The following is a 12171-nucleotide window of genomic DNA, read 5'->3' as shown; positions in this document are numbered from 1 at the left end:
TCCGAACTTCTATTACCTAATACAAGGCTACAAATTCTGTTAGTTGGGTGGTTGGGAACAAAGTGTGTGCTATGAAAATAAGGCAAATGTGAATGTGTACATCAGTTTGCTATGTTTTTTGCCATGGTTTGGCCTATTCAATTGTGGTAGCAGCTATTGTTCACATTGATGTATCACATTGACATTGATATTGTTCACTTCGTATGGGTGTGGGGGAGAGAGAAAGGGAGGCAAAGGGAGAAAGAGACAGACAGAGAGAGAGAGAGAGAGAGAGAGAGAGAGAGAGAGACAGAGAGAGAGAGAGAAAGAGAGCGCCACAGAGCAGGTGAGTGCCCAGACAGCAGAGTTACATCCCATTGCCCCAGAAGGAAGCTGGGAGCTTCTAAGGGAGGCCGTGCCCCTCACTCACGTATGTATTTGTAATGCAAGGGAGCATTTCTTTTCTTTTCTTTTTTTTTTTTTTTTTTGAGGCAGAGTTTCGCTCTTGTTACCCAGGCTGGAGTGCAATGGCGCGAACTCGGCTCACGGCAACCTCCGCCTCCTGGGTTCAGGCAATTCTCCTGTCTCAGCCTCCCGAGTAGCTGGGATTACAGGCATGCGCCACCATGCCCAGCTAATTTTTGTATTTTTAGCAGAGACGGGGTTTCACCATGTTGACCAGGATGGTCCCGATCTCTTGACCTCGTGATCCACCCGCCTCGGCCTCCCAAAGTGCTGAGATTACAGGCTTGAGCCACCGTGCCCGGCCGCAAGGGAGCATTTCTAAAGGACCTTGTTCATTGCTTTGCCCAAAATAGCCACTTAATATGTAAAATCATGCAGACTGTGTTCTCTGGTCACAATGGAATCAAACTAGAACTCAGTAACAGATAGGAAAATATCAAAACACTTGGAAACTAAACAAAACACTTGTAAATAATCCATGGGTGAAGGAGGAAGTATCAAAGAGCAAAAATACAGAATTTGTGGGACATGGCTAAAGGAGAGCTGCGAGGGAAATTTACAACAATTAATGTATATATTAGAAAAGAGGAAGAGTTGCCAATAAATAATCTAAGCTCCTGCCTCAAGAGCCTAGAAAAACCACATTCAAGGCAAAAAGGAGAAAGAATATAGTAAAGACAAGTGAATATATCAAATTAATTGAATATAGAACCTAATCCATAAAATCAATATAATAATTTGATTTTTTAAAAGGATAAAATAATTGGCAAACCTCTTACAGGGAGGAAAAAAGAAACCAATTACTAATGCTACAAAATAAAATGAAATGGAGTGGGTGTGGTGGCTCACGCCTGTAATCCCAGCACTTTGGGAGGCTGAGGTGGGTGGAAAACTTGAGGTTAGGAGTTGGAGACCAGCCTAGCCAACATGGTGAAACCCTGTCTCTATTAAAAATACAAAAAATTAGCCAGGCATGGTGGTGGACACCTGTAATCCCAGCTACTTGGGAGGCTGAGGCAGGAGAATCACTTGACCCTGGGAGGTGGAGGTTGCAGTGAGCCGAGATTGAGCCACTACACTCCAGCCTGGCCAATACAGTGAATCTCGGGGTGGGGGTGGGGGCGGGGAAATGAGGGATATATAACCTACAGACATTATAACTGTCTGTAGTATATATATTCTACAGACATTAAAAAGATAATAAGGAAATACTAAAACTAATTCTACATAAATTCAACAACTTAGATGAAATGGACCAAGTCCTCAAAAAAATGAAAATAATCTACCATAATTCCTCCAATATGTAATGGATGATAAGAACAGCCTTATGGCTATTAAGAAAAATTATTTTGTAATTTAAAAATTCACAAAAAAGAGGTCTCCAGACCCAGATGATTTCACTAGAGAATTCTACCAGTTAAAAAATAATTAACACCAATTCTACCCAAACTCTTTCAGAAAATAGAAGAGAACATTGCTCAATCATTTTAAGAAGTTAGTATTTACTCCGACACCAAAATCAAAGAGCACACACAAAAAAGGAGAAAACTGCCAACCAATACCCATCGTAGAGATGCAAAAATCCTTAACAAAATATTACAAATAGAATTAACCAATATATGAGAATTATACAACATGACAGAGTGGAGTTTATTCCAAGGATACATAGCTGACTTGATATCTGAAAATTAATCAATGCAGTCTACTGGACTAAAAGGCTAAAAAGAAAAAGAATCATGTCAATTTCAGAAAAAAGTATTTAAGCAAATTCTACAACTCATAATAAAATTTAGCTACAATAGGTATTATGGGGAGAATTTCCTCAAAAAAACTACAAAAATATTAAAGTTAATATTATAAAGTGCTGGGATTACAGGTGTGAGCCACTGCACCTGGTCATTTTTTTTTTTTTTTTTTGAGACAGAGTCTCAGTCTGCTGCCAAGGATGGAATGCAGTGGTGCTGGAATGCAGTGGCATGATCACAGCTCACTGCAACCTTGACCTCCATGGGCTCAGGTGATCCTCCTATCTCAGCCTTCCAAGTAGGTGGGCCCATAGGTGCATGCCACCACTCCTGGCTAAGTTTCTGTAGATGTGGGGTATCACCATGTTGCCCAGGCTGGTTTGAAACTCCTGAGCTCAAGTGAATCCTCTGCCTCGGCCTCCCAAAGTGCTAGGATTACAGGCATGAGTCACCATGCCCAGCCCTTGAATCGTTTTAAAGTATTATTCTTATCTGAATATTTGTTTTAAACAATAGGATTTAACTTTACAGGAAAGCCTAAATATAAACCTCTGCACATTAACACTGTATACTTGTTTCTATGCTGTCACTTACATATTTGAATGTACTGCTTTAAACTTCAAAACAGCGGTCTCCTCAAGGTCTCCCATCACATTCTGAAATCCGAACTTCTATTACCTAATACAAAGCTGCAAATTCTGTTAGTTGGGTGGTTGGAACAAAGCGTGTGCCATAAAAATAAGGTAAATGTGAATATGTACATCAGTTTGCTAAGTTTTTTGCCACTGTCTGGCCTCTTAAATTGTGGTAGCAGCTATGTTCATGCTGATTCATATGTATTTGTAGTACAAGGAAGCATTTCTAAAGGTTCTTGTTCATTGCTTTGGACAAAATAACCCATTAATATTTGTTAAATGAATTGCTAGCACTATCTCTGGCATTTTAATTTTTTTATTTGTGTATTCATTTTTGACATGCCTTGCTCTGTGGCCCAGGCTGAAGTGCAGTGGTGTGATCTCAGCTCACTGCAACCTCCCAGGTTCAAGCAATTCTCGTGCCTCAGCTTCCCTAGTAGCTGGGACTACAGGCATCCACCATTATTCTCGGCTAATTTTTTTTTTTTTTTTTTGAGATGGAGTTTTGCTCTGTTGCCCAGGGTGGTGTGCAATGGAGCAATCTTGGCTCACTGTAACCTCTGCCTCCCAGATTCAAGCGATTCTCCTGCCTCAGCCTCCTGAGTAGCTGGGATTACAGGTATGTGTGATCACACCCAACTAATTTTGTATTTTTAGTAGAGATGGGGGTTTCTCCATGTTGATCAGGCTGGTCTCAAACTCCCGACCTCAGGTGATCTGCCCACCTCGGCCTCCCAAAGTGCTAGGATTATGGGTGTAAGCCACCACGCCCAGTCTTTTTTTTTTTTTTTTTTCCGTAGAGATGGGGATTTCACCATTTTGGCCAGGCTGGTCTCAAACTCCTGACCTCAAACAATCTGCCTGCCTTGGCCTCCCAAAGTGCTGGGATTACAGGCGTGAGCCACTGTGCCTGGCCTATCTCTGATATTTTTAGTGTGATATCTAGAACTTCATATTTTTTTTTTTTGGATTACTTTAATTGTAGGGTTGTATCCAAACTGATGAAATGCTCTCAGAGGTAACTATCTGGAGAATCGACTTCATTGATGCATTAAAAGCAGCGACTGGCATGGAATAAGGATTAATCCAAAACATTTAAAATTACATTAATCTGCCGGGCGCGGTGGCTCAAGCCTGTAATCCCAGCACTTTGGGAGGCCGAGGCGGGTGGATCACGAGGTCAAGAGATCGAGACCATCCTGGTCAACATGGTGAAACCCCGTCTCTACTAAAGGTGCAAAAAATTAGCTGGGCATGGTGGCGCGTGCCTGTAATCCCAGCTACTCAGGAGGCTGAGGCAGGAGAATTGCCTGAACCCAGGAGGCGGAGGTTGTGGTGAGCTGAGATCACGCCATTGCACTCCAGCCTGGGTAACAAGAGCGAAACTCCGTCTCAAAAAAAAAAAAAAAAAAAATTACATTAATGTTATAACAGCCTAAAGCAAAATAAATCACATTAAAAATCCCTCACGCTGTTGTCCTTAGTATTTTACATTGTGCTAGATACTTCTGCATGTACACACATACAACTTTTGTTCTATTTTTAAAGTTTGCATTACATATACATTCTTCCATATTATGTGATCTTCATAAAAATTGTCAGTTAAATGGCTGCATAAAAAACCATGCAGTTCATGGAGCATTATGCTGTTCCCTCATTCCCCTTTTGTTATTAGCAAAGAACATCTTTTGTATTATTATTTGTGAAAAAAAGGGATGGGCGCAGTGGCTCACATCTGTAATCCTAGCACTCTGGGAGGCCGAGGCGGGCGAATTGCTTGAAATCAGGAGTTCAGGACCAGCCTGGCCAACATAGTGAAACCTCCTCTCAACTAAAAAGTACAAACAATTAGCCGGGCATGGTGGTGCGCGCCTGTGGTCCCAGCTACTTGGCAGGTTGAGGCAGGAGAATCGCTTGAACCCTGGAGGCTGAGGTTGCAGTGAGCCGAGATCGCGCCACTGCACTCCAGCTTGGGCGACAGAGACTTCAAGAAACAAAACAAAACAAAAAAATTAGTGGAGCGTCGTGGTGCACACTTGTGATCCCAGCTACTCCAGAGGCTCAGGTGGGAGGATCACTTGAGCCCAGGAAGCCAAGACTGCAGTGAGCCATAATCACACCACTGCACTCCAGCCTGGGCGACAGAGGGAGGCCCTGTCTGAAAAAAAAAAAAAAAAATCCCAGCAGTACAGTTACAAGGTCAAAGGATAAGGTACACATTAAAAAAAAAATTTTCCTCCTGAGATAACGACATACAATAGTGTATGAACAACTCTTCATACATTACTCTCCAAGGTTTATCTTGTTAATCCTTTAAGACGTCAGTATCATCTCCCTATCCTTGGCTGCACCTGAAAAGAGCCAGAGTCGGCAGGTAACCCGATCTCCTCCACCAGGTGAGTCCCGGATGGAGGCGTCAACTACAAGATCAGGAGCAGAGCACACCTGGGACTTTGCTGGAACCCTTGGCGTGGGAATGCAGTCTCTTCCGTTGCCCGAAAGACTCCCAAGTTCCCGGCGGGCAGCGGACTCGGTTCTAAATTTGCTCGCCCCAGCCTCTCCGAACACCCTGTGCACAGTCGGCCCTGCTTAGACAAAAGCTCTCCCTAAGAGGACCAGACACTACGTCCCTCCAGGTGCCACAGACCTGTCGCCCCCGCCGCCACTTTGCTCCCTGCCCGCTCCCTCCCCGCGTTCCGCGTGGGACCCTCGGCAGCAGCACACGACCTCCCAGACGGCTGGGGTCTGGCGCCGAGCTCGCCCTGCCCTCCCCGCGCCCCGGGCACCCTGCGCGCGCCCGCCGGCCCCGCCCTGGCCCCGCCCCGCCCCCTCCCCGCCCCGCCGGCCCCGCCTCTCGTCTACTCCCCGCCCCCCGGAGCCGACGAGTGGCGGCGGCGGCCCCAGGTCCCGGGTCCCTCAGACAAGAGGGCGGGTGGAGGAGGAAGCGGCCGAACCCAGAGTCCTCCGGCGCCGCGGAGCACCGCCCGCCTTAGCCGACCAGCCCTGTCGGCTACTGGGCCTCGCCTAGAGGAGAGGAGTGAAAGGCCGCGGCGGCCGTGAGGAGGTGGCGGGGGCGCCGGCAGAGGCGGCGCGGGCTGCCGCGGCTGCCGCTTTGTTGTGCGGCCCAGGCCGAGGAAGGAGAAGTGGGAGGAGGGGGGAGCTCGGCGTCCCGCTCCCTCCGCGGCTCATGGCGACGACGCTCGGCACATCCGGGACCCTCCGGCCGCGGCGGCCGCGGCGCCGGCTGCTCGTGCCCCAGCCCCGGCCGCTGTTGTGACTCCACTGCGTCTCGCCGTCGCCCCGTCCCTGGTCCCCGTCCCGCCCGCCGCCCCTTCGCCCCCGCCGCCGGGGACATGTCTAACCCCGGAGGCCGGAGGAACGGGCCCGTCAAGCTGCGCCTGACAGGTGAGGGGGGGCGGCGGGCCAGGCCGGGCCGCGGCGGGGCGGGCGAGCTGGCGGGGGGGTGCCTGTGGCCTTGGGAAGGGCCAGGGTCGCGAGCAATGGTGAGTTGGGGGTCGGAGGAGTGAGAAGGCCTAGTTCAGGGAGAGTAGTAGGAAAACCACTCGCTCGGGTTCGGACATTCTGTAAAAAGCCGAGGATGGCTCGGGGCGGGTTGGGGGGGGCGGTCTTTTGTGGAAGGGGGATGCACCGGTTCGCGTCGCGGGCGGGTTTCAGGTCGGAAGGTCTTGGTGGAGGAGCCGGACGCTGCCTCCCGGGGCTCGTGGCTGCCGCCCAGGTGGGCTCGTGGAGGGGATGAAGAGCTCCCGTGGCGAGGATTATTGAATCCAGTTGCTGACTGCGCGTAGTAAACACTCCGTAAAGATGGAACGCTTAACGGGAGGGTGTGCGTGTGTGTTCCCGGGGTTGTTAACTTGCACACCCACTTATGCCCGCGTGCAAAACCTTTACTCCCCGCCGCCGGCCACCGCTGCTGGGGCCACACACCTTCAACTCACTTCTCTCTGAGGAGAGGAGACTGAGGTTGACTTTTCCGGTGTGCCAGTCTGATCCGACGGCTCGGGCTCCTTGTACATTGTGTTTTGGAAGCGTCTTGATTGTAGGGTGGCATGTTTGGGGTTGTTCTTTGTAGGCTGCAGACCTTGTGTCCCACTTTTAACCCCAGACCTGCTTTAAAAGCACAATTTTGGGGGGTGGGGGGTGGGGAAAGGGTACATTTCTAAGTGTGTGCTCATACAAACTTTCGAGCGAACTTTCTCTTACTCTCCCCACCCTCCCCCTTTTTTTCTAAATGGAAAAGAATGTCCGGAGGGGTTGCCAGATAGAAGACTACACTTACAAAGTGTTTATAATTCCAGGTGCATGAAATCTTTAACATTACAGGTACGTTTTGCTTACAGTGCCATTTTTGGTATTCTTACATGGACATGTCACCCCCATTTTAGGAAGACTTGTATTTGGTTTGAAAAGTAATTGAGATCATGGCGTTATCCTTCCTTCATTTCTCCCTGATAAATTGTCCACGTTTATATTCAGATGAGTGGCGAGAAAGATAATTTTCCGTAGAGGATTTGTGTGTGCATGCACGTGTACGAATCAACTGTAATTATGTTTGCCCACACTAGACTTTTAGATTTATTTCGACTAATTTTGTAGTTGAATGCCTCTATGTGTCATCCCAGTCCGCAGGCTGGACTTGCTAGGTGAAAACTTGCAGTGAATTTGGTATTTGAGAATTTAGCTTGAACGTATGTTGGCTGCAATTTAAATAATATATTACCTTCATGACAGTTTTGCTCTCCCTGGAGAAAATTGGCAGGGAATCATTAACCAAGTAGTTCTTAATGGAAAACCTGGATTGGAGGATACTTGGATTCCCCCTACCCGCCCCCATTCAATGTCCATATATTGGCAGGAGTCAATGGAAACCTTTAGGGGGATCTTTGTTGCTTTAGAGTTTATCTGTTGCTGTTGCTATCTGGAGTCAGTGATCCTGGAAAGAATATGTGATCCCAGGTATGCAGAAAGCGTCAGAAATAGGCTGTTGCCATTCGCTTCTCTCTAGGCTATGTAGAGAAAATGAGGGAAAAAATAGGGATTTGATTTTCTGCAGATAAATGAATTGAGGTTTTTAATATGACTCAATAGATCTTAAAGTGTTTATCTGTGGTTTCCCTACTGCCTAAGATACATTACAAAAATTTATAAGTGAAGTTTGTTAAGAGGAAAGATTATGCTTATATTTCAGGGGAAGAAGGAATACTGAACTACATTTAGAGAGTGATTTTGTTTCAGGTTTTTCTGAGGAATTTTAAATACCCTGTGTCCTCTTAATAGTAAAAGCAGTTTGAGGTGCTCTGAGTTTCTTACAACTATTTGTCTCTGAATAGTTTTCTCTTAAAATTGGACAAATATTAAAAACATTGTCCTTCCTCCTTTGGTTACAGTGGAGTCTCTTCTGTTTTGCCAGGAAAGTTAACTTTTTTTTCATTTTTGTTCAGCATTTACAAATTAGATGGTATAGATTTTAGCAAATAGATCTCAAGAGCTGGATTCAATTAGCAGCTTTTTAGGACATAAACATTAAAGGGTTAGATGGAAAAGATTGTTTTGACTGACTGGATAAATGACAGGACTGTGTTTGATGTGCGTCCAGGAATTGGTCTGGAGCTGGTGCCCAACTTCTCAGTCCATCTTGAGAAGCCAAATAAAATATTTAACCTAGGCCTCATTTTGTTTAAAAAAAAAAAAAGGTTGATTCTTTGTTAAGACCTTAAGAAATGTTTGGCATACCTTTAGACTAAGTGTTCAGCAGTTCATTTAGATCTGGGTTCCCTAATAGAGGAAAAAAAATCACTTAAAAAAAGACAGCTCCCTCAGTGAATTTTTATTTGGTTTGCAATACACTTGGGCTATAAGATATTTTAAAATTATTATTCTTTGCCTTAATATTAGTATTTTAAATTTATAGAGTACCTTTGATTTCAAGATGCTATATAAACTTTAGTTACTTGATAATAACCTTATTGTGGCATTGCCTCTTTACTGAAAGGTATAAAACATTTCTTTTTTTTTTTTTTTTTTTTTTTTTTTTGAGACGGAGTTTCACTCTTGTTACCCAGGCTGGAGTGCAATGGTGCGATCTCGGTTCACCGCAACCTCCGCCTCCTGGGTTCAGGCAATTCTCCTGCCTCAGCCTCCAGGTAGCTGGAATTACAGGCACGTGCCACCATGCCCAGCTAATGTTTTGTATTTTTAGTAGAGACGGGGTTTCACCATGTTGACCAGGATGGTCTCGATCTCTTGACCTGGTGATCCACCCGCCTCGGCCTCCCAAAGTGCTGGGATTACAGGCTTGAGCCACCGCACCCGGCTAAAACATTTCTTACATGGTGACACACACCCACCCGCACGCATGTGCGTGTGCACACACACACACAGTCAGACACTCTTTTTCTGAAAAAGAAGAAATATTTGAACCATGAGATCTCTGCCCACAATTGATATTAGACCTTTCCACATGTTATTCTTAAAACCACAATCAGTGAACTGTTTGGTATTTGTCAACGCTAAGAAGATGGGGCTAATTTAATAATTAAATCCCAAATTTTAGATTCCTCAGGGAATTGGGAGTTAGAATCTGATTTCATCCATCAAGCTACTTCTCTTCTTTATGACACATTAACATATGATCATTAAAATGGGCTGTATGGTAACACTGTCTGCTTCAACTAATATTTCTAGAACAAATTGATTACAAAATGTATAATTTCTGTATCATTATACTTATATGATTTTCTGATACAGGCTTTTACAATGGTTTGGATAGAAAAATATTCTTTACAGTAAAAACTTTGGGGTAATTTTTTATACCCTTTTTTTTTTTTTTTTGAGACAGAGTCTTGCTCTGTTGCAGTGGTGCGATACTAGCTGGGAGAACAGGCACGCGCCACCATGCCCAGCTAATTTTTGTATTTTTTGTAGAGACGGGGTTTCACCATGTTGGCCAGGATAGTCTCGATCTCTTGACCTTGTGATCCACCTGCCTTGGCCTCCCAAAGTGCTGGGATTACAGGTATGAGCCACCGTGCCCGGCCCTTTTTTTTTTTTTTAAACTGAAGGCTAGAAAAAGCAGTTAGTTGTAATTTCTAATATTTTAAATTCTTAGGGATGGAGTAGTAGAATAAGATTACTCCAGAACATTTATTTCAGATCTTTTTATAAATTTAATGTTTTTGTATGCTGCTTCTCTGGTTATTAAATTCAAAGCATTTGGCAGTAAGGAGATTAACTTTGTCTATAATGTAAGGAAATTTAACTAAAAAATGTCCCTTCAGATATGCTAACATCTTAATCTTGTTTCACTACATATTTTATCAATTTAAGGCTTTAAAAAGTATAGCTTCATTCTATTTCACATGTTTTTAAGTGTGCCTATACACCGTGATGATCTTATATATTGAGCTGTGAGTGATTTGAATGTCCCCAATTCATTTTCCTTGGTTTCTGAGGAGGAAGCCAATGTGGCTTAGCTCCTTCCTTTTCTCTTAAACCGTCTTCTAGTTAACCTTCTTCATGCAGGCAGTAGATGCCTAGGCCCTTGATGTAGTTTGGTATTCATAGTAAAGTCTGTGCATATTTTAGTCATCACTTTTACTTTTTTCTTGTTGAGCTCTTACTATCACAACATACTAACATCTCTTTTAGCATAACTCAGTTTTCAACATAAATGAAGGGTCATACTTAGGCATACACAATTTTTCTTTTAGCCCCCGCCTTTTTTTTTTTTGAGGCAGAATCTCATTCTGTTGCCCACACTGGAGCGCAGTTGCAGCAGTGTGCAGTGAGCGATCCTGGCCTAGGTGATTTTCCCACCTTGGCTTCCGTGAGTAGCTGGGACTACAGGTATGCGCCACCATGACCAGCTATTTTTTTTTTTTTTTGAGAGGGAGTCTTGCAATGGCGTAATCTTGGCTCACCATAACCTCCCCCTCTGGGGTTCAAGCGATTCTCTTGCCTCAGCCTCCTGAGTAGCTGGGATTGCAGGTGCACACCACCACATCCAGCTAATTTTTGTATATTTAGTAGAGATGGGGTTTCACCATGTTGGCCAGTATGGTCTCGATCTCTTGACCTCGCGATATGCCCACCTCGGCCTCCCAAAGTGCTGGGATTACAGGTGTGAGCCACAGCACCGGCCTGACTGGCTAATTTTTTTTTACTTTTTTTTTTTTTTGTAGAGATAGGGTTTCTCCATGTTGCCCAGGCTGGTGTTGAACTTCTGCGCTTAGGAGATCCTCCTGCCTCGGCCTTCCAAAGTGGTGGGATTACAGGTGTGAACCACCATGCCTGGCCTATTATAGCCTTTTTTGATGAGAGTCTTAAAGATGTAGTATATATTGTCCTCCTCTTTTCAAATAGACCATACTTAGTAGAACTTAATGTTTTATTTATGATTAATATAATTATGAATATAAATTATTGTTTTGTTGCAATGCAATGTGAGGATATCACTAAGGCATGTTGAAAGAAGTATTTCACCCTGGCTAAATAGTGATAGGTCATTTAACTTTGTTCTTACTAGTTTTCTCTTTACCTTCATTTTTGTTTACTGGTACTTTCTTTGTCTAAGAATGTTGGATCCTTGAAATAAGCTGTTGTAATCAGCATTGTTCTATGTTTCTGTATGATTGACATGTATTGAAAGCTTAAGTGCCATGTGCTGTGTTAAGTTCATATTTATTGTCATTTTTAATTTTCTTTTTTCTTTTTTTTTGAGGTGAAGTGTCGACTATGTTGCCCAGGCTGGGCTGGAGTGCAGTGGTGTGATCTCAGCTCACTGCAACCTCTGCCTCCCGGGTTCAAGTGATTCTTCAGCTTCAGCCTATCGAGTAGCTGGGACTATAGGGGTGTGCTACCACGCCCAGCTAATTTTTGTGTTTTTGGTAGAGATGGGGTTTCACCATATTGGCCAGGCTAGACTCGAACTACTGACCTCGTGATCCACCTGCCTTGGCCTCCCAAAGTACTGGGATTACAGGTGTGAGCCACTGCGCCTGACCCACTTTTAATTTTTATAGTAGCTCTAAGTGGTAGGAGAAACTGAAAGCTGGAGAAGTACATGTCACAACCAAAGTTGTCTGGAAAGCTTATTACAAGTTTATTAGAATTTGTGTGGAAAAAGAAAATTGATAAATTCTCTTCATTTGGAATTGCCCTTGCCCGTAGCAATACTTGCCCATCTTTTAAGCCTCAATTCAAGGGTTACTCTTATCCTTAGAACTTTCCCTGACCTGAGTTGAGCTGTCCTTTGTGACTCTAAGAAGCTCTTCTAGTATCAGACCTAACCCACTGATAGGCATTTATTGTTCCTATGCCTTAAGTTCCAT

The 12171-nt window shown here is 44.5% G+C and overlaps 1 protein-coding gene across 2 annotated transcripts in view; it reads left to right on the top strand.

Moving 5' to 3' along the window:
- Window positions 1–5721: 5721 nt before the first annotated feature.
- The window catches only part of SMURF2 (SMAD specific E3 ubiquitin protein ligase 2), a 125011-nt gene continuing 118561 nt past the window's right edge, over window positions 5722–12171 (top strand). For both annotated transcript variants that reach the window (XM_039476856.2, XM_039476855.2), the window contains exon 1: window positions 5722–6229. In XM_039476856.2, coding sequence (XP_039332790.1) covers window positions 6178–6229 — 52 coding nt within the window. In that variant the 5' untranslated portion in view covers window positions 5722–6177. The remainder of the gene's footprint in view (window positions 6230–12171) is intronic.

This window comes from Saimiri boliviensis, chromosome 17 (genome assembly GCF_048565385.1).
Source record: "Saimiri boliviensis isolate mSaiBol1 chromosome 17, mSaiBol1.pri, whole genome shotgun sequence".
NCBI lineage: Eukaryota > Metazoa > Chordata > Mammalia > Primates > Cebidae > Saimiri > Saimiri boliviensis.
This window is presented reverse-complemented; position numbering and strand designations above follow the sequence as displayed.